Source organism: Aythya ferina (genome assembly GCF_964211825.1).
Source record: "Aythya ferina genome assembly, chromosome: Z".
Taxonomy (NCBI): Eukaryota; Metazoa; Chordata; class Aves; order Anseriformes; family Anatidae; genus Aythya; species Aythya ferina.
This window is the reverse complement of record NC_140299.1, coordinates 53,033,940-53,061,211: the sequence shown is the minus strand read 5'-3', so window position 1 is coordinate 53,061,211 and position 27,272 is coordinate 53,033,940. Positions and strand designations below refer to the sequence as shown.

Sequence of the window (27,272 nt, the reverse complement as noted above, 5' to 3'; positions counted from 1 at the left end):
GCAGTACCCCTCTGTGGCAGCCTGAGTCCCAGAGGGATTTCAACACCCCTCTCTGCTGTTCCTCAGCTTGGAAAAGCTCCGTTTGCTAGGGCCAGTGAGACCCTGCACTGCAGGAATGACAAAGCAGGAGTTATGCAGACAAATGTACTTTATGAGAAGCAATTACTGAGCAGAACAGATCTGTGTGAGAATAACTGAGTAAAACATTGCTAGGAAAGGCCTGCTGTAACTGTTGTTCTGAGGGAAATGGTATGGCCTTGTCCCCTGCCAAATTGTTTAATTTTCCCTAAAATTGGCAACACACTGGGAAGGGAGTGGGAGGCTCTACGAGAATCTTCATTTACTAGAGAGCTTTCTATCTATCTCCGGAGATTTATTAAACTTTATGGTTTGTTCTCTGTTTATGTCTTATACTCCTGAAGAGCCCCTTCTGGTTAGAATAAATGACGGCCTCCCTGGCCATGGCAAGAGCAGATATCTGTGCAGTTCTCTAAAGGACCTGACAGAATTGTACTTCAAAAAATGAAACAGCTTGGCACTTCTTTTGAAGCAAAGGTAAAACTAGTTACACTCAGTGTCTATGGTCTTTCATTTAGCGGAAGAAAGAGAGATGAATAATAGATGGTACCCTGGAAATATTGTTCTACCAGCTCTTAGTTGGAATCAGGCAATGTTAATACATTAAGAGCATTCAAGATTATTCTATTTAATCTCCATAATGATATAGTAATTTTAGCCTAGTAAGAAGCAATGACAACTTCCCCTCTCTCCCATAAAGACCTTGAATCCTAAGTGGAAGGAGGTCTTAGCCATGTCCCAAGACAATAGATAAAGAGCTTTAAGTTTCACTGTCATTCTCTAGAAGTGTCAGATAACCAGGACATGACATAAAGTATTGTGATTATGAAACAATATACCACTGAACCACTTCAGGATGCAAGAGGCCTCTTAAAAAAACACTACTTTGAAAATACAAAGTAAATTAGGGTAGTTGAGAGACGGACAGTGAATCAGAAATATCAGTGACAGCAACAGGATAACAAACCTTGTTTACTACAGATGTTTTGGTTTTGGGGTTGTCAAATCTCCAAGAAAGGTCAAAGGACAGCGCTGTACCATACAAAGCCACCACCTACAACATCCTGAATCCATGCTTCTCAATTGTCTTCCAGATATTAAGACTTAATACCTGTAGAAGTCCACACCAGCCCCAGAGGTCATTCCAGCAAAGTAAATGAAACAGGTCCTTAGAGGTACTGGAGCGTTTGGTAAATGCTTAGTACTCAGGTCTAAAACTACAGATTCATTAAACAGGCATTAACTCACACATACACTCTGCTTCAGAAGTAGCTTCTAAAGAATAGCTGTTTGTTTCCTAGTTTTAGTTCTTATGAGAGATCAGCCCACTGCAGTACCCCAACAACTCATTTGAAATGCTAAAAATAGCCTGCAACGTGTTTCCTTTCTGCCTGATCTGAATGCAAAACAGATGTGTTGCATGGCAGAGCATCACGTTGGCTGCCAGGAGATTGCAAGCCAAATGGTTCTTCATTGTTTTGTGTCTAAGAGGTGTAGATCATTTTGCCTCATGGCTTACATACAGCAGCACTCCACAGAATATGCATCTTTGCCCAGTAACAGAAGAAATGGAGGAGGAGCCCCAGAGATGTCGCTGTCCTGCCTTGTAGTTAGGTACTGCTATTGCATTTCTCTAAGAGTAGTTGTGGTTCAGAAGAGACATACATTATGATCTGAGAAGGTGCAAAAGCCAGGAAAATATGTAAAACTGTACAGAACTAGTGCATCCTGAGCCACGGAATTTAACTATGTTGGTGGGGTCTCACTCCAAGGAAAGATTAGGGCCTCCTATACAGGGTACCATAACAACATTCTTCACCTAAGGGGCAGTGTGTCGTTTGCTTTTCAAGTACCTGCTGGTTATCTCATGACTCTACCATTTCTCCAACAACGGTTCTCCATTTCCCTAGCATCAAAGGGGTGCCACATACAAGTTTCTTTGCAGCATGTGGTCCTTGAGGGCATGGAAGCACGGTGCAAAGCTCTGCGCAGCTCTCTCTAGGGATAGATACCTAGGGTAGATATGCTGCCAGTCCTTGATGGACTGGCAGCACTCTCTTGGAGCACCCCTCCAAACCACACATTTTACCCCAACTCTATGCAAATCTTTGTGCTGGCTGTGAGTAGCCCAGTGCCAGCCACCACATTTATAAATGGGAGGCAACACTGATCATACAGGAATGCTCAGAAGTTGAACTAAAGTGGGGCTCTTGGAAACAAGTTAGATGGAAAAGCCAGTTGTCCATTCATTTGCACATCCATCTCCCTAGAGCCAAGAACCACAGCATCACCTGGGCAGCATATGGCTGGTAAGGCCAGTTTTTGTCTCTGCCTGATGAACCACTGGAGAAAAGCATAAGAGTGTAAGGGCAAAGCAGAACTGGACTGCCCAGCTCTCAAGCCACGTCTAAACCTCTTAACCTCATCATCCATGCTAGGCCACTGGAGTAGAGGGCCTGGACATCCCTCTAAGAACTGGTGTCTTTTGGAGATTTCATGTGGTACCAAAGAAGAGGTAGGATTCCTCTTCAGATTCTCCCAATGATCTTTTGAGGTCCCTTCCAACCCCTACAGTTCTGTGGTTCTGTGATCTTGCCAAGGCTCTCATCCTTTCAATAGGCATCATCTGCTCTGCCCTGCTACCAGTCATTTGTCTGTAGTTTCAAAAGAGAAATCTTCCATTTTCTGTTTCATTTCTAAGCAGTGTTTAAAATATTGGCATGGTATCCTGCCCTCACTTTAAAGCAGCAGAATTATTTGGGATATGGCTGAAAACACATTTGAGTTTTCTGTAAACAGCATCGTGGCAGAGCTGAACTCAGGCTTACAGAGGATACAGCTTTCTGGGGTGTCCCAGTAATTGGTCAAGTGCTGACTTTGGCATAGAAGACATCAGCACATGCAAACCTTCATTTGACCTTCCTCCTCAGGTACAAGTCTGCCAGCAACCCACTTCCATACATTTGTGCTGTGTACCAAGCTGTCTATCCATTACAAACCCTGTATTAACATTGGCATTTTCCACTCTGAAGCAATGGTATTAACCTATTCAAGAGCTGATTTCATGCAGGACACTGGGAGTAGAGCACATCTAATGTAATCAATCTTGCATTTCTAGCTGAGGTAGTGCTTAGGTTGTTTTTTGCTAACAGCAGCAGCTATACAGGACTGGTATGTATAGTATCCCTGCTGCAGAGAAAAGCAAACTGGCAGGAGAAGAAAGGATTGTTCCTGGCATCATTTCCCCACCTACACAGCAGAAGGCAGAGCTGTTTCAAGCCAAACAATTATCCTCAATTTATTACAGTAATGACAATAGTGAAGGGCAAAGAGAAAAAATCTTCCTGAACAGGGCTGACCAGCTATGAGGGGGTTTCTGCTGAAGAGATCACTCTCAGACTTGTGAATCCCCCTGCTATGCAACCAGCACTCAGAGAACATTGATGTCCCATCCTGTCCTTCCTCAAGGGTCTGCCTTTTCACCTGTTAAGCCACTGCATACCTGCTGTGTGCCTGCACCTTCCCCAACCAGCATTGAGGGGACTGCCCTCCTGCCTGGTCACTGGGCTGGCACCCTGCCACTGCTGCAGGGCAGCAGGAGCTTCACAGCTCCTCTTCATCCCCACCATGCTCCTCCATCCAGCACAATGCTGGTTCCTTCCTCCTGGTGCCTGGCATATCTGGTCACTGTTGGCACGGGTGTATTTTTCTGCTGAAGAATGTGCTGATGTAAAGGTCATTCCTGTAACCTTTCTTTGTGCAAGCCAAGGCCATTAAATTTAATGGGGCTCCATGAGTCGCTGAGGAAGTGAGGTCTGCACCTATGCATGGAGTAGTGAAGAAAAAAAAAAGCCATGGAAGTAGGTGGTGTTCAAAACAACCAGATGATTTTGCACACTTATTCATGGAGTTGAAAACAGCAAAGATTTGGAAAGATGCAACAAATGTCTACTTAAAAATGAAAACAACCCAAACCCAACAAACTAATAAAATAACCTCAGAAAACAGAAACAAACACAAACAGATTCTGCAGCTGGTTGAGGTTCAGCCAAAGGGAACAACAACTATTCGACATTTAAAGCTCTGTGTTTGGGAAATGTGATCCCCAATCACATTTCTCAAAGTTAGAGCTTTAAATGTCGAATACTTGTTGTATTGCCAATACTTTGGCTAAATGTTCAATTGTCAAATGTCAATGAAGTGCAACATTGCTATTTTTTTTTTTCCTGAACGAAGCCATTAGCAAACAGTCCATTGCATTCAATGAAGCAATGACAAAAAAAATAGCCTAACTTGAAATGTCAGGATCTGATTTTGTTTACATTTATTTCATCCATTTTTAGCAATAAATGTTGGAAAGGAAAGCATTTTAACAGTGAAGTTCTGGTGTCTTTCTATATATCTTAAGCAATAATTCTTACTACAAACTGACATAACCTGGAGTTGAAGAATGCTGGTATGATTTTTGATTCTCTGTATCTTTAATACCTTTTATTTGTGATTTTTCTCCCCTTCCTTCCTAGATTTTCATTAGCACATGTCACCCATTAAAGAGAAGACAGCTGCTTCTCAGGCTGTGAGATAGCGTTCTTAGCACTGCCACAGGTTTCCTCCATGATACCTACCAAATCATACAGCCCTCTCTAAGAGGAGCTGTTGGTGCTCAGAGGCTGTGAATTCACCCAAGCAAAGCAAAATGTTTGTAAGCTGTCACTTACAATGTTATTATTGACTCAATCACTGTGAAATAGGGCTGATGGGTGTATTTCCCGAGTTCTCCCACAGGCCTGTAGAGGAAGTAAGTGCAGGCTGGTGTCAAAATGTGTGTTGGGAGGTTTAGTGGAATATCACTGTTTCACTGCTCTGTTCATCACATGGCATGCTAGCTGGAGTCCCAGCTGGTCCCGCAGTGCTCTTTGCTGACAGCAGCAGTGACGTTGCAAACCTCACAGCACCGGTACTATGGCAATGCAGGCTACCAGGGCAAACAAAATCAGCCTTATGTCTGCAGCAACATCCTTCTCTCCTTACAGGTCTGAACACTCCCATGTCTGCATGTTTTCAAAGGAGAAGCTGAAGTGTCCCCATTGCACAGATTTGTATGGTCCAGCTGAAGAATATCTTTCCCCATCTCTCCACAGCAACAGCCTCCCCAGGATCTCAGTATTCTGAAGTGACATTTCAATCACAGTCACCATTTCCCCTTCAGACTGAAGCCCATTAGCTTCTAAACTAGGCTACTTCCCGGCGCTCAGATGAAGGAAGCACTTTGTTGGGAGTATAATCAATCTTACCACAAAACTCTGGCTGGTACTCTCTCAGGTGATTAAACAGTCACATGGGAGAAAAATGACACAATTCAAGGGTTGCTCTTAACAGAGCTAGGACATGAAAAATGAAAAGTGTCACCGTATTGCTTTGACTCTCTTACATCATCACCCCCAAATAACAGCCATGAAGTGCAGCCCCTCTGTGATGGACTTATGCATAATTCAGAGCATGAGCTGCCTTCGGGAGCAGATCTCTCGGTCCAAGTCTGCTGAGAATGCCAAGCAGCACGAAGGCTTCCTAAGCAAAGAAAAGGGCAGATCACTAGTGCTGCAAGAGAGTGAAGAACAAGAAAGATTGAGGTTGAGATCACACGTGGGAAGTAAATAACTGACAACGTTAAAAACTCTATTAGCAAGTGAGCACCCCCACAACCTCTCACAGTTGCACAGATATCAGTGGGTTTGTGATCCTTCTGCTATAGTCTTCCTGTGTTTTAAGGATGTTCACTTTACAGGGTCCCCACAAGAACAGGACATAATGGCTCTTTAAGCTAGCAGAATTTAAAGCAGAATCATATTATATTTCAAGTGATCATTCCAAGGTTTCTTCTATTTTTACACTGAATCACAGAGCGGTCAAGCTGAACTGGAAGGGAACAGAGCAGCTCCTGAACTCAACACAAGATGAAACAAAGATCAGTGAGGCTGGACTTCCCACCAGTTTTCAGGGAAAAAATAGAATTAGCAGGGAGGTAAGGAGCTGTTTCAAATATTTATTGCAAAGATGAAGAAATTTATATTCACCAGAGGGTGGATACACCACAGTCATCAGAGGGTGGGATTTAAATTTACTAAAGCTTCTTTCCTGTTGAGATTGAGATATGAACTGCTTACCTTGGGGGTAGCAAGCAAACATGGTGCTGTTGGTGGCAGTAATGGCTGGGACATGTGGTCTTACTGTGTGATTGATTCGGGTCAGTTAACCCCCTGATAAAAAATGCCAGCAGTTGAGCTGGCTTTTTCTTCAAAATACGTGGTTAATTTCTACCTTGAGTAATCTATTTTCAGTTCACTCTCACATGATGAGGCGTTTCCTTGGCATATCTGAATACACAGAAGCTTCTCTTTTGATATGACCTATGGGTATACACAATTCATGGTAGCATCATTTGCCCGATCCTTCTTTGTTGACTGACATTTTTAAGTCGTTCTCTGCAAGTGTAGGATTTACATGACTTGCACAATATGTACAAGCTGTGTTTCTAAAAAACATTCTCAGTGTTTCTGTTAAGTCATCATTTTGGATTAATTATCAGGGACTTTTTGTCATTGTGGCATCACCACCCATTTGCAAAATAGAGAAATATGAAAACTAATGTATAAATGAAGTTTAAGTTAACATTGAACAGCAGTGCCAGTAAACCCACTTGTTAAAATAAATGAGAATTCTGAAATTATCAGTAACAGCCCAGAGAAGACATTGTAGATATTTTCTGACCTAAAAATGCACGAGCAGAGCATAAACACATACCAGTCTACAACATGAGGAACCTGCTAAATAACTCTTAGGGGCAAAACAATTTAGATACCAAACTCTTCTTTGAATGCTGGCATACTGACATGCCACATTTGGTGGATCTCAGTCCTGTTCAGGACATGTCAGAATATTCTTCTATTTTCTTTGTCTTCAGCACCCTCCACGCTATCAAGTTCCCCTCCCCTGCCATCTTCTGCCTGGCTAAGTGGCTTAAGGGAATTGATACTTCCGCTGATTCACAGCTAGTAAATCTGCTTCCTGGGCTCGTAACCAGTTATCTGTGTACGCTCACAGAACATGTCTTTTTAATCCTCTCTCCAAATTTGGAGAAGGAAAAAACTGCAAACACTAAACAGTCAATTAGCAACAATTAGGAAAATTACAGGGTTGCTTGAAAAGCTACTTATCTGAGGGATGTCCATTAATCTCTATTGTAGGGTGAATTCAAAAGCTTGGAGATAGCAAGCAACAGAGCATTTGCTAGCCATGTTCTCGAATCTTTGCACGATCAATGCCAGCATACATGTCAGCTTTAGTGGCTATATGCTGTTTTGTAGAGCATGGGGGGAATTCTGGGGTATTTTTCTGTTAACTGACTCTGAAAAACAGACTGTGTGCATTGATTGGCTGTTTGATCCTGAAACACAGCCTTTATGTGCTCACAAACAGAATACACACAGAGCGGTATGTCATGAAAATTACATAGCTGAAGGAGTTTGCAAAAATTGTTACTGATAACCTTCAAAATCTGTTAACTCTAATGCTAAATCAAAGTCTTCAGAAAAGCAGGATGGGCTGATAAACCTCCATAAGGCAATAGCTGCTGTGCACCAATGGTTTTCGCACAAAGCGACAGGAGGGAATTCAGTGACACAGAGCCACACTGCTCTGTGCACAGGCAGAGTAGAGCAGCTCCAGCTCTCAGGGAAGCTGGGGAAAATAAGGTGCAAGGGTCCCTGAACTTCAGCATTGGTGAGGAGCCTATAGTTAGCATGGATGGGTGGTGAGAGGATCATCCTTGCAGAGGTTCCCTGAGAAGCACAGGATGGCCTAAAAATGGGTGATTGCATTCATAGTCCAGCCCCTAAGCAGTGGGAGAAACTGTTTCCAGACTTCCTGTAAGGTCCCAGACAGCTATCTGTGGCATTAGGGAACAGATTTTTCTGCTTTCTTCCAGTTAAGAAAGTGTCAGGCATCCTCTGCTTGCCTGTACTTTGTATATATAACTGCTTCTTCCCAGTTTTCCTGCACTTTTCTGGCTACTTGATAATGTTCCTCTGTTGCCTGTATGACTTAAAGCCTCTCCAAGCCCCTGCATCAATACAGCAGGAAGCCTTTAGTCATCCCTCTTATCCCACGCTCTTAACTTCCTAAAACCCTAACAGCATATTCAGGGACACTAGTTTGTTCCCCTACCAGCTCAGCCTAGCTACAGAAATGATCATTCTTCCATTCCCCTACAGTTGTCTCTTTCACCTCAACACATGTCTCCCTTACCAGGGCAGTATTACTTCCACACTGGTAACTGTCCGGCTGGGTATCCCCACAGCCCAAGAAGTGCTATCTTGAAAATACAAAAGGATCTTGAAACTATCAGTTATTATGACTTTTTTTTGATAGGATCATGCTCCTGAATTCCCATGTCGTGCAATGATATGAGAATCCTGGGCACCATGCAACGCTGCCAGGCTGAGACCATGCAGCAGACCCATAATGGGACAAAAATGTGAGAAGAAATGCAATCATAGATCTGTCCTGAAGCTGGGTAGGCAGGAGCAATGCACAAACACCAAAATCCTACTCTCCCACACACCCATGTTCTGAAGATGCTATCACTTGTGGAAAAGCAAACATTGGAAGAGCTGAGACAGTAAACTAAATTATGAGCATGCTGCTGCAATTTTTCTTGGGCCAACAGTGCAAGAAGTGTCAGCAGGCACAGAGGGAGAAGTCTTTGGAAACATGAGCACAAGTCAAGCAACTGGTGGAGTTTGCGCAGTTACATGTAAAACACTTGAGCTCCTGTTCATCCAAAAATCTTTGCTGGGGGCATCCTTCAGAGCACGACAGAACCAGCAGGGGAACGAGAAAGGTGGAAGTTCTTCTAAAAAACATGTAGCATTGACAAAGAAGGGCAATTTTGGTCTTTTATTCGCTTGACTGTCCATTAAGATTGTTGTTGCACCCCAGCAAGAAGCACCACATGACCCTGAGGACAGCTCAAGAATCAGGATAGGGAGGGCCCCTGAATTTTTGATACATGGTTCTTCTGCTTTGACTGGACATCATTACTTATTTACTGCTTAAAATATTAAACTGACACTGGTGCTAGTTCATGCATTCTGGGTGTTTCTGAACAATGACTGAGAAACCGAACAGTTTTTATTTTCCTTTCTTGGGATTTTGAACTAGCCGGTGTGCAAGTATCATATCAAAATTATAGCTCTATTTATCTGAAAACTAAGAAAGCGTGAAGGGGGCTGAAAAAATTCAAGGACTGAAAACAATTCCCTCTATGGGGTGAATTATGGAGCTCAGCCTGCCTGTCTTGTCAAAAAGACTTGGATTATTGCAATGTATAATCACCTCTGTGAGGGGAAATGCACATCTTGGAGGAGCTTTTTAATTTAGGTGGGAAAAGTGTAAAAGAATGAATGTCTGGAATACAAACACATATTTTCGAAGTCAATGTAGGTGGTCCTGTTTAAAAGAGATGATGGAATAAGGGAAAAGGCAGACAGTGTCTTGCTATCAGTTTTGATACCACAACTGCTGCAGGTCTGGAAGAAACCTTATGAAGATTCTCTGTGTCATGTAGTCTGTCTATCATCTATCATCTATCATCTGTGATGGACCAGAGCATTCCAATGCTCTGCTAGATTTTACAGAGCTACCACCCACAAAATCTTAATGCCAGTGAGAATTCAGACAATTTTGTTCAAGTTGAAAAACTAATTTCATTGCCCAAATTAATTTAGTACAGTGCAAAGCATAAGCTTTTCTTCTTGACATCCAGTTCCAGAAGCTTTACACTGACTTCCAGTTACCACCTTAGAAGACTCGGGTTGTCTTTTATGAGCATAGAGTCTTTTTTTTTTTTTTTCATAGAGAAAGGCTGTGGAACAAGCTTGATACTCCTTTTTTTCCTCCTTTGATCTGTCTAATCACATGAATTAATTGACTGTTAAAAATGTAAAATTCAAATCTCTTTCAGGAATTCCATAGAAATACTGAACAATGTCACGAATCATGCTGAAGATCATAGCTTCATATACTCCCCCCTGCGCCATGTGACTACCAACCCAGTATTGATTTCCTTTCATCTCAAAAACTGAAGCAATATTCATTGCCAAAATAAAAAGCTGTCTGAGTTATGAGAATGCACTGCCAGCAAGTTCCAGGATGAAGCACAGATATAAAAAAGAAAAAATGGGGGAGGGGGGCAGTGAAGGCATATGTGGAAAAGCTGAATATGCTCAGTGAGAAGATCTGTATTAGAATGAGACTTTCATCATAAAACTATGCAGGAGCAAAGGTAATAGATGGGTGCCGCAATCCCAACACTTGTCCAGAGCAGGATGGACCCTGCTGCTGGTTTAGCTTAGGGCAGCCTTGAGGGGTAGCCAGCCTTGTCCCAGTGGATTTGTTCCTGCCTATCTTTCTCCGGCTAAAACCATTCCTTCTGTCTTCGTGACTAAGTCTCTACTGGGAATTGGGGCTGGGGGGTGGGGGAACAGGAGACAGGATGAGAAAGGACAGGCTGTAAATAAGCAGCCATATCAGCCTTACATCACCCCAAAACAAACCATAGGTACTTCTCCCTTGCTGCTTTCAAAAGCTCTCTAATTTCTGAACAACAGTCATGCTCAGGGTTTTGAGTTTAATGTGTACCTCCTACCGAGTTTGGGCCTTCTCAAAACATCTTAAGGTGAAAGAGCAAGATCTGATTCACATTCGCAGTGCTCACTCTCCAGAATGCTGGGCTGCCTGCAGTATAAATAGTAAGGGTAGCCAGTGTGACTGCCATAAAGCAATCTACATAAAGACAGAGCCTGCTCATCTCCGCAGTCTGTCTGGGGAGCAAGAGGGCAGGAGCCCTTAACAGGAGATAGTCCAAATGCGTCTATCTGTCTCCAAGAGGCACTGTCCTGCCTGATTTCATGTGCTCTGAACATGACCCTAAGCACAATGACTCTCTTCTTTGCTTCACTTAGTACCTTGTAACAAAAAAAAGACATCTTTCTTTTCAAAGTAGTCTGAATTTCTCAAAGAAAACAATTATCTTCCCTCAATCACAGAAAACCTTACCTCTTAACACTGCCCAATCCTAGGTAAAGCCTGCTTTTTCCTATCAGAAGTCTCTCATCACCTGCTGTGGCATCTTCTAGGGCTGTCTGCCCTTTCCTAATGCAGAGCCAGAGCAGTTTCTGCCCAGGTACTGTCTGCAGTAGATTGGCATCACATGTGCTCTCCCCGAACCAGCTGCCTCATTGCATTGCTATTGATTCTGAGTTGGATTTCTGCAGCAAATCTATTGCATTTCCATTAGCAAGACTGCAAATGATGAAAATGCTCATTTATATTGTTTCAGCTCTGCATCACAATTAACCTGCTGCTTAGCCTCCAGCGAGCCAAATTCTGCCTTCTCATCTGATGCTGAGAAAGTTCCCCGAGGTTTCTCTGCATCTGAAGGTGAGACACTGCAAATCTGAGGTGGGCAGCTGGGTGTGTTTGCAGTGCATGAACAGGAAATCAAGCACTTCACTTACAAGTACAATAGATACTGAAATATGATAATTTCAGTCCCCTGCAGTGAAAATTCAAACCCTGTGTCTGTATTTTATTTTTTAATGGCATCAATTTGTAATCAGTTTTACTTAGAAACTTACAATGCAGTACAGTTCAAAGTGTCATTTTTAATAAAGAAGCAATGGCCATATACTTCATGTACCTATTGTATTATTTATACTCACATATGCCTATGTGTTTAAATGAGGAAGAAGGCAACGCTGAATTTCCACGTAGCACGAACACATAAGATATTCTCAGTGGAGTTTGCAAAGTAAAATGCAGCTTTTAAAAAGACATGCAAGTGGAAGCTAATATTCACAAATTCATACTATTACTAACAGAAATTACTTCAGAACATTTTATCCATCATGATCTGCACATGATATTTGTGCATGAAAGAAAACACCTCATTCACAAGGTAGTTTCGAAAGCCATGATTTTGGGGGTGTTTTCAAAGAGAACGAAAAGAAGGACTGATCAGTTCAGGCCTCTGCATGTTAAATAGAAGAAAACCTTTTTTTTTTTTTTTTTTTTTTGTGTAAGCAATCATTCTTAAAAAAGGGGGTGATTAAAAAAAAAAAAAAAAAAGAGATTGATCTGACCAAAGTGTGTGCTTGTTGAGAGCTTTTTGTAGACAGTGTAAACAGTGTGATGAACTGGGCTGGGGAGAGAAAATGTGCACACCTCATTTACCACTTCAGAAGGCTTAGTTGACCTGAACTCCCTGAAATTTGCAACATCTTATGCATCTGACCCCATCAGTCCCAACAGCACTTAACTCTGAGTATTACTGCAAGTAAATACATCTATAAGCCACCAAGACCTCTGGGAAGCCAGAAAAGAGTGTTTTAGGAAAAAAAAAAAAATCTGGGCTGGCTCAGTGCATTGGAACTTGCTTTATTGCTGCTTGTTAATGGAGATCAGCATCTCTTTATTATGCTCTAGTTAGGCTCAGAACTTGTGTGGTATCTTAACCACGATTAATTAGAATTTTCTTGTGACAAGATGTTAATTCACAGGACAAGTGTCAGAGAAAAGTCCTGGCTTTTGCATTGTGCAGCAGACACTTAGAAGCTGAACTACAAGAACTGCCAGCACTTAACTGGGGAAAGAGTTACTCCTGCTAGTCTCACTCTGGTAACCACCCTGGGAGAGGTCTCTTCCTTGATGCTGACTAGGACGCTGAAGGCAGCTTAGCTTTCTAATGTAAGCACTTAGGCTAGGTGTCTGAGGCTAATCAACTCCAACATGGTATCACAAATGGAAAAACATTTTCTTTAAGATATTCTCCTCCTGCATCTTCAAGCTTTGGGAGAAAAGCAGTCTATTTGGCAGTGCTGCCCTGCATAATAACAGTGAGGATAGGGAAAGCTGCTACACAGCCTGTGCTGCATCATCCACTCTCCCCCCCTGCAGCTCTCTGACACATCCCTGACCTTGACACTGTCAGAGGCTGCCAGGCACAGAGTCAATCCTACAGCATTGTAGTGGGGCTTTGAACTGCAGAGCACGGGCCAAAATTAGGCTTTTTTCAAAAAACAAACAAACAAACAAACAAACAAAAAACGCATCTGATGCTGCTAGGAGCAAACTCTCACTGTCCATAAATCAGAACCTTCCCCCAGGCTGCAGCAACTGTACCTGGAGGGAAGGCTCCCCCCAGCCTGCCACAGAGATAAAATACAGACCTTTGCAAATCACTGTCTACAGGAGAAAGGACATCAAATGCAGAACTGGGAAAGAACAAGTGGAGGTGAAAGAGGCAGCGAGAACTGCAAGAAGCATTTACTGTATGATACCAAACCATGTGTTAGGCTAGTTTTCTTTTAACTTTTTCCCATCCCTAACTCTAAAATGGCATTAGAAATTCAGCTACTGTGCCTGGATTACTTTTGAAGGCAGTCCAGATCATTTCCAGGTAAATGCCTACTACCAGTCTTCTTTTAGCACTTTTACAGAGGATAAGAAAACAGCAGCTTTTGCTGAGAAAAGGACACCTGAAAAGGCCGCAGAAGTCAGAAATGGGAAATGGGAGTGGTCCCAGGGAGGGGTAGTTAACAGCAGTGTGTGGTGGTGCTTTCTCTCTCATTCACCTAATTTTCCAAACTGGTGAGGGGGGATGAAGCTGTTCTCCATCCCAGCAAGTGACTGTCTGTGCCTAGCAGCCCTGCCTGCCTTGAGGTGTGTGCACAGAGCTAAGCATCCACACACGTCTGTGTGTTATGGCCAGCGCAGCTTGGTGGGCACAGACAGAGGCTGGGAGATGGAGATGCAGCTAGCCCATCAGCCCACTACATCTCAAGGGGGCCAGGAAGCCCAAAGCAAGAAGAGTGCAGGAGCAGCCCAAGGCTTGTGCACCTCTACTTCAAAGCACAGGCAAAATACGGGAGTGCTGCATGCCCTTGCCAGGGCTGCCAGTGGGGCTTTGGGACTGTCGTGAGAAGCTGCATGTGGTATCAGCCATGAAATAAGTTGCTTCTGCTGCTGGGTGCTTGTATTCACAGCTCCCTGGTGTGCCTGAAGTGCCATGTCCAGTCAATGTTCTCCTCTCCAAATTGTTTAAAAGCTGAATTTGTTTAGGGGGAAATCCACTTACATGGAAAGAAAAGGCAATGGGAAAATCTGTAAAGAGGTGAGTATTTTGTTTGCAGATGTATGGATGTAGTTATCATGAAAACACAGGTTGGACAGTACTATCAAAATGAGTCTGTTACTCAGCTGGGTAAACGGTGGAATTGTATTTAATGGTGATGACTGAAGAAGAAGTAGAATATAGCTGCTGAACTGTGTTAGCATTTCTGCAATTTCCATGCCTTCATAGAGTGAGGGAGACTGTAGGCTAGTGAGTAATATTATATCCCACATGTAATGAAACCTTCTTGGGTGTAATTGTGCTAAGATTCACACGGTCCCTAAATATGGGGATGATTTAAAATATTCACCTTTCCTTCTGTTTCGGCAAAAGAGCCATGATATAAGATGGAAACTAACCACAAAGGAAGAGATTTTTTCGGTATTGATAAAGGGTAAAATATGGTAATAGGAGGGAGACCAGTCTTGAATCTAATGCACCAGACACAATTACTAGGATTGTCTCTCTTCTGCTTTCTCTCCCAGGCTCCAGGAAAAAGAAGAATCAATTAGCTCTCAACAGACGATGACCTTGAAGGATACAGCTTTAAGGGGAATATGCTGAGTAAGACAGAATAAGAGAGGAGAAGAAGAGAAAAGGACTTGGAAACTCACGGAAGGGCCTGATTCAGAAAAAATACCACAGAATATGCGATGTGTCAGTTCTTTTTAAGTTCTACACTGAAAGAGAAAATATTATCAGCATAAAAGGGGGTTTCTGGGAACAAGTTACCTCACTCTGCCTGGAACAGAAAAAAGGACACTGAGAGGCAAAGAAGGGACAATCCAATTTACAGATGCTACTTTCCAAGCCATCTCTTTGAGAATTTTATAGCTGTCAAAGGCATTCATAAAAAAAAAAAAAGTTATCACTGATGCAATCTGTCAACCTCTCCAACAAATCTTGCTCTACATAAAGCAGAACGACATGTTTGAAATGCAGCTGTTTCAAAAACCCCAAGACAGTGCTTTTAGAGCTGTCCAAAAAGTTCTTTTCATGCTTCCTTGAATTCTTAGGCAGATCTTCCACAGTGCACTTTTCCAGCTATATTTTCTTACAGCTGCAGGGAACTGCAGCCCCTTGCCACATCCAGGATTACGTGCCATGGTTAGAATAATTGCTAGCTACACAACCTTCTCACTCGGAGCAACCTGAGCTTGACCTGCTGCCAGTTCTTCCTCTCCTTTCAGTCTGTGCCTATCTGGAAGTCTATGACACCTTAAAACACATTTCTGTTAAGAACATCAAGGTGAGAGTTAAAGAAAAAAAAAAAATACCAACAACCCAACCACCTAATTTCTGGACAACCGTTTACTTCCCAGATGTGAGCAGATCTGAAAACAGATAACAGCTTTTTGCTGGTAACTGCTCTAAAGAATCTCTTTTTTTTATTTTGCCGTTCATTTACTTCAGAATGAGATTACCAGGTTATTGAGAAAGGCTTGCCTCACATGTGGAAATTCAAAAGGGTGAAGGTTGCTCTGACATAACTAGCTTTTGGTCATTTCTCCCACACACAGCAAAGAGGCCATTTTGACTAGATGGTGTTCCCTGGTCAACTACATAGAGTAAAAAGAGCTGTCGCATCTTCGGTACCCCTTAAAATATCAGCACTACAAAAGAGATTTTCTGCATCATCAATAAATAAATAAATAAATAAATCACTTACTATAACTTTGTATACCTGCAAAGGTAGTGAAGTGACCCAATAATTCAAATAATGTCTTACTTCCCATAGACAAAGCCCTGTCACTTAGCTGCACAGCAATATTTCCCTATCAGACTCTTTCCGTCAGATAAATTGCTGTTAATCCAATATCCCATTGTCACCTGTTATCTAAGCAAAAGTCTGCAGGGATTCTACAGGAATACCTAAATTTTCAGTGATTCTGGAATCGTTTTCCTAGTTAGCTGTCCAGGACCAATTTTCAGCTGGAAGGACCTCCACTGAAATCACTCTAATCGTGCTCTTTTTCTCTAGCAAAAGGGATTGGCCCCAAAATGCCATGTCTAATCCAATTTATACATATCTATACTGAATCTGGTCTTGGTGGGGCTAAACTCAATAGTGAACTTCTGGTAACTTCAGGACTGAGATCCAGTATGTAACACCTACAGGGTGGACATCCTGCGGCATTATAGGGAAGGCACAAGGGAGAAATATGAGATGGGGTCCTGTTAGGCAATTTGCAAGGAAATTGCTTGTTCTGATCATTGCAGCTTTCTGAAGGAAACCTCAGCCCCATGCTCTTGGTGCAATGGCACACTGCCTTTTCTTTTACTGGTGTAGCACAGTTTTACACAGCTCAGGAACTGCTGGCTTCATCTCCTCCAGATTTGATGGGTATCAAACAAATTATAATATCAAAGAAATTACACTTCAGCAATGTGGTTTTCTGACGCTTTATGATTGCTACTGAGAAAATAATGCAGGTACCCTGGATATTTTTTGCTTTAAGGATGAACAAAGACTAATTTGGAAACTGCTTCCTCCTGCCTTGGCACGGACAAGAATACTTTCCTGAAATGCCCCACAGAAGTCAATGAGGAAATATCTCAGGTTCAACAAGAATCAGCTCCTAGAGGAGAGGACAGATGCAGAGAAATAGTGCTATGCTCTTAAAAGAAAGGGAAAGATCACAAGCTAACTGCTAAATTAATAATTTCCCAGTCTCTAACTGCTTTAAATACACTGTCGCTCTTTCCCACTGTTCTCCCTGACTGCTTCAGGAGGATGACAGGGATGTATGCCAGCAACACACTTCAGGAAGGAGGTAACAGAAGTGCTCTGCAGGCAAGGCAAAGAAAATGAGCACACATTGAAGACCCAGCAGAGGACACAAACCAAATTTGTGAGAGAAATAGCCTGGCAGAACACACAGAATAGCTATTAGATAAACCCTTGAAGTAGATCACGTGCTTCCCCACAGGTGGATGCAGAGAAAAGGGTGGTACTGGCTCTTTACAAATGTCCAAAACAAAGCCCCGTCCATTGCCCTGCATGCCTCATAAAAGTTCAGAGGCCCTGAGGTGCTCCCCTCAGAGATGCTGTACCCGTCTTAGCGCATCACAGTCACATGCCCTCCTTCACAACAGCTGCAGAGCAGTTAGGAACCCTTTTATTTATTTATTTGTGTGTGTGTAAGGGAAAACAAAGAAGAAACACATAGCTTCTACTTACAAAGTTTTGGAGCAGTTTGGAGATTGGTTTCTGTTGCTTGCGCCTGGGATGCGGTGGTAGGCTCCAGGGCAGATGGTGACAGCGAAGGTGCGGCAGAGGACAACAACCCGACATCTAGGATGCGGTTGTAGAGAGAAGGCTGGAGGAAGAAGGGCTTGGAGGGCGCGAGCGAGCTGTCAGTTTGCACTGTCACTTCAGCCTTGCTCTCAGGGCTAGGTACGGGAAAGGGTGAGGCATACACCTCCGAAGGCACCCAGGCAGACAGAGCTGTAGGATCCACAGTGCTCTTTGGGTCTTGTCCTATCCTCCCGGGGTCAAGGTGGGTAGGAGAGTCATACTCAAAAATCTTGTCCACAAAGACCCACTTGAGGCCAGCAATGCAGAGGCAGAGGCTGAGCAGGCATGCCAGGATAGGGGCGATGCAGATCTTTTCGGAGTTGAGGCAGCCCTTGAGTCGCTCTGCCTCCAGGCACACACAGCAGGTCGCGGCAAGGCCTGCTACCCCCTGGACCCTCTGGTCCTCTCTGTGGGGCCCCGGCATGTTCTCCTCAGCCGGGAGCCCGTCGAGGGATGCATCAGGACTCAGCTGAGCTGAGGGGCTGGGGAAAGTGTCGGCGGCTACTTCAGACATGTTTAAGCATCAGTTCTCACACAGCTCACCTCCAAAAGGCCTTAACTCTACCACAGTCCATTACTGTGAGACACAGACAAAAAGAGACGGTAGAAATATTCACAGCACTCTGCAAAAATCACAGAGCAGGAGGCAACAAAAGGTCCGAGCCCGGCAACACCATCCAAACTGAGAGAGGAGGGATGCACGGGGGGAAAATGAGGCCTCCCTGCCCCCCGCCCCGAGCCCTCTGCCGCTCTCGCTGCCTCTCTGAAGCAAGAGCAGCTCTGCGATTACTGCGCTCCCGACTCCTGGCCACTTTTATAATTCCTCAAACGCCTCTCAAGCAATTCCAGCTCTTCTGAGGGAGGGAGAGAACGTCCCCCCGAAAGCAAGCACGACAAAACAAAACGGGGGGAAGGAGGGTGGAGAGAAAGAAAACCACGAACGAGCAAACAAATTGACCAGATTAAGTGAACCAATAGCCCAGAGCGAAAGGCAAGACTCTCACCTTGAGCATCTGAGGCTGGTATCTGCTTAGGCGAGGAAAACAATTGTCATGCGGTAGAAGGAGCAAAAGCAAAATCTGTAACAACAGCGGCAGCGGCAGAAGTGACAGTAGCAGCAGCATCCTGTCGCGTTACAGCGGCGGCTGAAAGAGGCTGAATCATTACAGAGCAGCAGGTGCTCGCTGTCTGAGCATCACTGCAAACAATATCATTACACAGAGGTTTGAAAGGAAGAGAGATGCCAAGGCGATGGTAACTCCCTTTCTCTCCCCTCCCTCTTTGTCCTTCTTGAGCGCTCATTCACTTTCCTCCTTCTCTCTCCCCCACCCGCCCCGCTCCCCCAGCCCCCTTTGCAGCCTGTTTCTCTGATGTACAGGCTCACTCCTTCCTCCCCTTCCCCACCCCCCGCCCTCTGCAGGGCTGGTCTGAGGGAAATCAGTGCACCCAGCAACGCAGGACTGTCAGTGACTTCCTATTTTATCCAATTAGGAAGAATAAAGGCCATCAAATCAAAGGGATGGAGCAGGCAGGAGTTGCGCGCTGCCGCCCGCTCCCTCTTCGCCGCCGGAGCGCGGTCAGAGGAGACAGACAGACAGACAGACAGACACCGGTGGCACGGTCTCCCAAAGCCGGGAGAGTATGGGGTGTAGGTGGGAGCGCCTTGGGCTGGACTGGGCTCGCCGAGTCTGACACCCGATCTCTCCCAGGGGGAAGCCCGCTTTCCAGCAGCAGCTTCCCCCTGCCTAACACCTAGAGAGAGCTTTTCTCTACAAGCCTCTGAGTAAGTTTGATTCACTGAGAATAATGCTGGGATGCACCTTGAGTCTAACACAATAAAAAAACTCCCAGCCCAACACAAACAACTCATTCCCACGTCTGAAAAATTTACATTTAATTTGTAGACAACAACTTTCATCTTTTTTTTTTTTTTTTTTTTTTTTTTTTTAATATTTCGCATTTTCCAAACTCCCTTCCAAAACCATCCAAAACCAAAAAAACAAAACCTTCACACTAATGCCAACTCCTCAACATTTTCCTGAAGAGCTGGCATGCTGCTAATGCTGCTAAAATATGTCCTCACTCTCCCTCAGAGTAAAAAAAAACAACAACAACAAAAATAAAAACTCAAAGAATTTTATTATTAACGAGGCTTCCATTTTGTTCTTATGTTTGCCTGTCATTCCTCACCTCCACCAATATCTAGCACTTAGTCCCATTCCCACCAGTGCAGTGTAATGCAGTGTAAATGAACAGACCAGTTAATAAAGATCAGAATCAGCCCTATCCCCAACCCTACCGCACAGAAAAGTGCACATCTGTGACAATACAGACATATTTAATATAAGAGGAGAGGGGCTTTTAATGCAATTTACAGTACCTTGGACTTTGTGAAAACATTTGCATCAAAGATTTGGCAGTGTGAATCCCCCTTCCTCCTTAGTGTAAATGTTTGCAGGTTGCATAAGGAAACAAAGAATTAAGTACTTCAAATTGTCCTGAACTTATTTTTTTTTGCTGGTACTTTAGTCAGGAATCCAAAAGGGAATTTCATTTGCAGTTATATATTTTTCATAGTGACCAAAAAGGCACCTGTCTCTACCTCTCTTCTGTCTTCCTCAAACATAATTCACAATACTCCCCATTCACAGAGATCTCCATGGGAACATTAGCAATATTTGCATTAAAAAAGGTTTATCAAAATCTCAATGATTCCCATAGTGTTTCCACAGACTCTCCTGTCAAGGACTAATTGATGGATGTCTGATCACAGCGCTTCCTGTGAGACTGTGGTAGCCAACTGAAGTAATCATGATGCTACATTCAAGTGCCTGGAGAATTTACCTTAAAGCACAGCCAGTGATAACACTCTCAGGAAGAATGTAAAAAGATAAATCATGATACAATCTAGTCTACAATACCACCGAAGTGTCTGGTCCTCAGGTTAATGATGTGATCAGTAACCTCGAAAGGAACAGCTTGCATCGCATAGTTATGTGCATGGCTCCTCTTATTACAAAGCACAAGCGCTACTTAGCTGACAATATTCTGCACGAGTGCAGGCTCTTTCAAGTATCTCCAAACGTGTTTCAAACAGCAGTAACAACATCACAACTATAGAAGGGGGAACATCATAGCATCGTTGTGACAACTGTGACGGTCTCTGGGTACAAATAGGCAATGTGTCTAGGGAAAGATAGCATCCTTTCTTAGACTGAGTGGTAAATCTGGAAAAAACACGCGCTTTCGCACACACAAGTTGCTTCTCAGGTGTGAAGCTTTGCTCTTCAAAGTTGAGAACCAGCTGGGAATATTCTCTTCATTGCACAGATGAGAGACTGCAGCATCTGAGTATTTGACACAAGTTTTTAAAAATGTCTTGCCATCTTTATTCATGTCTAATTTTTTAACCTACCTACTTCTGGTGAGACACTTTTCCTGATGACACTGCTCTGAGCTGCGCTTTCTGCTACGTCCATCCCACCACCAGGTCCACATCTCTCCAGCACCAGCCTTTTAGGCAAGCTACCTGCGTTTAATCTTCTGTAGCATTCACTGCTCTCTCCAGCCTACCCGCATTTGACCACCCTTTTTAGAAGCACCTTTCTGCTTTGCTCACATTTTCCCGGCGCCGAGGCGAAGGGAAATAAACGCACGTGGAGATCTCGCAGCTTCCCTGCTCGGGTTGCCGAGAAGTTTAAAGCAACCACGGGCAGCGCCACGCAGCTGGACAGACAGACGGCTTATTACCGGGCTTATTGCTGCCGCCCCTGCGGGCGCTGTGTCCCCCACAGGGACACCGCAGGGACACCGGGGGACACCTCCAGGGGCTCCCCTGCGTGCAGGGCCGCGGCCGGACTCAGACACAGAGCGCCGGGGGTGCGGTGCCCCCCCTTTTCCCAGCTTTTCCACGCTCCCCGCCACCGTCCAGCCGCAGCCCCCCCGCAGCCCTCCCCGCCTCCTCGGCGGCCGCAGCATCTCGGCGGGGATCTGGCTCCCTTCCCGGCTGCAGTGCCCTCCCCTGCCGCACCTCCCTTCCCCCGCGGCACCTCCGGACCTGGCGCGCAGGATGCCCGTTCCGGCACCGCGCCGCCAGCTCCTCTCAGACCTCCGCCTCTTCTTTCTCCTCCTCCTCCTCCTCTTCCTCACCTGCCCCCCGGGGAGCCTGCGGAGCCGCCTCGCCCCCCAGCCGCGGGCTCTGGGCGCAGGGAGCAGGGCGGCACCCTGCTCCCTGCGCCAGAGAGGGAGGCGATGCTGAATCACCGGCTGGGATGCCTCCCGGGCACCGCTTCGCAGGTGGCCCTGGGCAGGGCCTGGACAGCCGGCACGGGATGCTGCAACCCGATACGGCGCGGGGATGGCTCCTCTCGGGGTTTTTTGGGCAAAAAATGCAACCCCGCGCTCCGTACCGACAAGGGAGCGCGCTGCCCTGCGCGCCCTGGCTGCGGCAAGGGCCGGTGGGCTTTGTCTCTGTCTCTGCAGATACATGCATGAAATGAAGGTGTGCTTGTCGATGGGGTCTTTCCCGCCCCTGCCCCAAAGCAAGGTGGAAATCCCATCTGGCAGCTGCACTACTTGGCCTTTTGCATTTCTGTAGTGCCACACTAGCACGGGCATGCCGTGGGTTATGGCCCGGGCTGAGGAGATGAGTGCCCTGGAAACAGCCTGCAACTGGTTAATAGAAAGGGAGACCTAGAGGAAAACAAGGAGTGTGGGCCTGTAGGTAACAAAATTTTACTACAGTAGCCCATTGGTGGCCAGTATGGAAAGATAAGGAAGAAAATTACTTGCCTGTTAGGTCCTTATGCAAAGACGTGTTTCTGATTATTATGTGGCTTGGATCCCCTTGGTTTACAGGAAAAAGTGGTGTGATTCTAGTCTAATGAAGCTAATGTGTGACTGGAATTTGGACTCTTGCCATGTGTAAATGACAGGTTGAAACACGCAGGCTTACAAAACTGTAATTTCATTCTGTGGAGTGTTTCTGTAAAGAACTGAGCGTTATTTTTGCTATTTTCCATTCCCAAAAGACTCAAGAAGAAACACAAAGCATTAACCTCCAACCTGAAATAAGGATGAACAAGCTATATCTGTTTCTCCAGTTTTACAGGTCCTAAAAGGAGGTAGACGATGTATTACCACACTAAAGAGGACCTCTATCTCTAGCCAGCCACAAACATGTGAGTGAAGCATAAGTAGATACATAACCATAACTGACAATATCCTGCGCTCCACTGACCTCTTAGTCATGCTGAAAGCACACCCAAATCTGCTGAAGGTTTCAGAAATTTGGCCTGGCAATTCATTCTCATGGAAACCATTGGATTTCAAATATCCAACTGCTTTAAATGAAGTGTGTGTAATCCACAACAAGCATTCTCTAAGAATTATCTCTGTCCTTGCAGCTACAGGGACACTAGGGAAGTAACTACCTTCACAGGTGGTTATGTGCTGTTCGCATGTCTGCTGGATCACAGCTTAAAAAAGGATGCTCAGAGGACCACACAGCTGTGCAGGACGAATAATCTCCCCCCAGACCATTACTTTTCTGTAAGACCATGTCAGTTCTTCAGAAAGACACAAGCAGCAATATGTGGCATCAAATGCTCCATCATGTGTTCGATTGCACTCCATTTTTTTCCCCATACATTGAGAAATTAAAAGCACCGTAACCAAGAAGTTAAAAAGAAAAAAAGTGCATGTTCATTAATAAGAGATTGATGAGGCAGATAAAAGGATCTCTTTTTATTGATTGCAGGCACTTTCTCCAAATTAAATAAGTGCACTATTTAAAGATGGAGGGGTGACCCAAAGCAAGCAGGCAGGTCCAATAAGGAGCATCACTGCCAGCAGTCATGGTGTGGGAAGAGCTGGCTATGACACTTGGTGCAAAAGATCCATTTATTTCTCCTTTCAGTGCTTCACCAATCTCCCCTTCTTAATCCATCTCCCTTGGGCTGATGCCAGCGCTCTCTCCCTTTGAGTCCTTCCAAAACCCTTTACTAAAATTTCCATCTCTCATTTCAAATGACATAAAGAGAAAACTTCATTTTGCTTCTCTACTGGTCTTGTCACTGGAACTGCAAATGTTAAAATGGGACAGGCTATTGTTTGCACACATGCAGAACTCCTTTTTCACCTGGCGGAAAGCAAACATGATACATGTGACATTGCTCTTTGCATGTCTTTCCCCATTCCCACCACCTTTTGCACCTTTATTATTATTATTATTATTATTTTAATGTTATAGTCATTTGCAGCCATATGTGACTGAGGAGAAGAGATGCCAAGCCCATAAGAAACTGAGGGAAAACAAGAGCACGACAAATACAGAACCCAGGCTTAGACGCGAGGTTAAATACATCAATGTCAGCAGAATAATTAGTGTTCTTAATTCATCTGATATGAGGCCTGCTGTGGGTAGACCTCCTGCCCTCAGCCAACAGAGGAGACAGGGACATGAAGAGGCCATATCCAAACCATCTTCATACCTTCAGGCCAAAACAAATGTGCTGGAATTATTCCAGTGCCCATGTAGGTGTGTCAGAAATGTTTCTTGGAAATGTCTGAAGCATGGAATACAAACTTCAGTGCTTTTGAAAAGTTGTTTTTAGAGAGCGATTATGTTGCCTTTGTGGTAGAACTTCCTCTATTGACACCACACATGCACATTTACACCAGACATTTACACCAGGAACTTTTTTTTTTTATGTAAGTATAACTGTGGCTTACAAAAACAGTGATTTGAAAAAAACAACAGAACTACAATGGGCTTTTCAAGAGGATGTTTATACTTTAAATAGCTGAAGCCAGTAATTGAAACTGAAAACTGCCATAAAATGGGCTGTTATTTCAGGGGAACCAAAAGGTTTTCTGAGTCTTTTCATCTTCACGTGAAATTTGAGACACTGAGTTTCTTTCATCCTAATCAGAAGCAGAGGTTGTGGCACCGAGGCACAGAAATCGAGCATCAAATCACGAATGTCAGAGGTTTTTGTCAATGGCACCGACTCATTTGCCCAGCCTCTGCTCAGTTGCATAAACTAGGATGAGAAAGGCCACTGGTCATGCTAATGATAATTAACCCTGCTCTGTGGTAAGGGAACATTTAAGTAACACAAAGACCTGTAATGCTCTCAGCTGGGAGACCTGTGCAGCTTTCTATTTCCTTCAGATCGAGCACCACACTAAGCCCACCACTGGAGTCTCCTAGTCTCACAGTCTGGCAGAGACAGCATTACAACTACAGGGATCAGGCTTGCTCACTAACTCCCACCCACCTCAGTACCTGAGTGGTCAAATGCATTTGTTGGCCTCTACCTGGCCAACTGTATTCAGAGACAGAGCAAATTCCTTCTGGGTGTTGGCTGGACTGTGGCAATACTGCTACTTGGTACAGACACAGCTTTTCACAGGCCAGCCTACAGCCTATGTTCCTTTGCCACAGCAATGAGTGTTTTTACTTCCACAGTCCCCTGCTTCTAAGGGAGTCACTGGACACAGAAAATCTGAGCAAAGGTCCCAAAAGCTCTGAATCAAGGAATTATCCCACCACCATTGATCCCTGGTTAATGAAGTACTTAAACATGCATGGAGTTAAACAAGTGGTGAAATGCCTTCCTGATTAGAGATGGGTTAGATCATATATCTAAGTGCCTTTTTGAATCGGAGCCTAATTCAGGAACTGAAAAGGTATTTTGGAGCCTAGTGCTGTGGTTTCATGATAAACACGGTTTAGCAGTGAAATCATCATTTTCCCTGCCTTTTCTTTGTTTTGCTACCTCTTTTCTGTCACCTGTGCTGATTCAGTAACACTGTTCATGTGGCCAGGCTCTCAGCTGGATCATAAAACTGATTTTTGACCTAAAAACAGTCACAAAAAAGACTTTTTTTTTTTTTTTTCTTTTGCATTTCTATTTTGTTTGTTTGTTTAAAAGCAGTGGGTAAGCTCACCAACTGCTCCCCAGCCTGGTCCCATAAACACAACTGTAGGTTAGAAGATGCGGGGTTTGACCAGGCTCCAGAAGACAGAAATTCCTTGATCAGATCTTCTTACCAAAGACTGCATAGTGAAAACATGACCTAAGTCCCTTTCTGAGCCAAGGCTTAACACAGGCAGAAGTTCTTTGGAGATCTTAACAAGATACCCATTATTCAGAAAAATCTTGGTTCTACTTATTACACCTTTCAGTTTTCAGTTTTTCATAATTATTTTTGTACTTGCATATATTCCCAGCTGCTGCTGTTTAAACCTTTAATGTATCAAACTTCACTTCACTTTAAGTGTTGTTTTCAGCATTTCAACTACATATGGACTTTTTTATAAAGTAAATCACCAGCTTATATTTAATAGTTTCACTCCTAAGAAAACAAAAAGAAAGAAGTCAAGGACATGCAGCCAGAACACTACATGAAAGGATTTTTGTATCATTAAATAAATAGATGTTAATGATAACCCACTGACATATTACTGGCTTAGATTTGTAAAGCATGTTTTACAATATAGTTACACATTCATAATCTGCAAGCTTCAGAATTTTGCCTGCAGAAAATGTTATACTGGTTTGCTTAGCAGCCTTCTGCAAATACCTTTAAACAATGAATCTAATCTGCCTTATCCTAATAAAGAACCTTATTCAGTTACACTTCTTGGTTCAGCTCTGGTCATTTTGATATGTACATGTAGTGTGATTTTGTTCAAGATAAGGTAGTAGAAATGAGATGTATGCTGTTTAAAATATAAAAGCAACTCAGCATTTATAACTGCAAAAATTCCAACAATAATAAAAATGACAGCTCTCATCATGCCTCAGAATCCTAGCATCATCAAGGCCAGTTAATATTTAATATTCTTTCATAGTGCATTCAGAAAGCCATAGAAAGCATGAATCACTCCTTTGGCATTGGCTGGAAAATGTTGTCAATTTCCAGCAAATAATTAAGAAGAATTCAAATAGGTATGACAAAGGAGATTTTATGTCTAGTCATAAGTTTTTGCTAGGCTAATCAAATATGTTTTTATTACACGGCTGTTTTGAATGCAAACCCCAGCCTGAATTTTAAGATGCTTCCTTGTCTCATCTTTCTCACTCTTGCACCCAGGCACTGTTTGTGTTATGTACGGTCTGGCACAAAAGCAAACCTCCCACCTTTCAGAAATAAAAATAAAATAAAATTAAGTGGTATAAGGAAGTTACTCAAATACATTGGGCTTTAATGTTCCTGCATCAGGTTGGGTCTTGTCAAATGCAAGAGGACAAAACTGCTCCAAATAATATAACACATCAATTTATATAATCATTTCACTGATGCCATTCAAAGCCACAGAGCAGACTTTGCGCTGCTTCAGGCACTGAATAAACCCAGAGTAAAACAGGTTCATCAAAACTTGCTTGCCTTTAACACACTGACATGCACAGTACAGGGCAATGGTGGCCACTGCTGCTGAGCGGTGCAAGAGCAGTAGCGATGTTTTAGAAACACCCCGTTCCACAAGGCATTGGGCAATTGAGGAATGGAGCACAGGAGGCAGTGACAGAGCAAAAAAACCTGTCTTCAAAGCTCACAGCAGTGCAGAGCAGGGCAAGTAAATAGACACTTTGCTACAGAGTTCATTTGCTTCTAATACCCACTACTGACAACAAAAGCACGCATGGGAGTGTTTGC

At 43.9% G+C, this 27,272-nt stretch overlaps 1 protein-coding gene across 11 annotated transcripts in view; it reads right to left on the bottom strand.

The window, feature by feature from the left end:
- Positions 1 to 27,272, bottom strand: part of NRG1 (neuregulin 1) — a 470,147-nt gene that overhangs the window by 86,286 nt on the left and 356,589 nt on the right. For 4 of the 11 annotated variants that reach the window (XM_084503260.1, XM_084503263.1, XM_084503264.1 and 1 more), the window contains exons 1-2: positions 18,611 to 18,739; positions 17,490 to 18,183 (exon numbers count right to left, since the gene is read on the bottom strand). The exons of the other annotated variants lie outside the window; for them this stretch is intronic. In XM_084503260.1, the coding sequence (XP_084359386.1) occupies positions 17,490 to 18,120 (631 nt within the window). In that variant the 5' untranslated portion in view covers positions 18,121 to 18,183; positions 18,611 to 18,739. Of the gene's footprint in view, positions 1 to 17,489; positions 18,184 to 18,610; positions 18,740 to 27,272 lie in introns of those variants that run through there. 11 annotated transcript variants of the gene reach the window in all.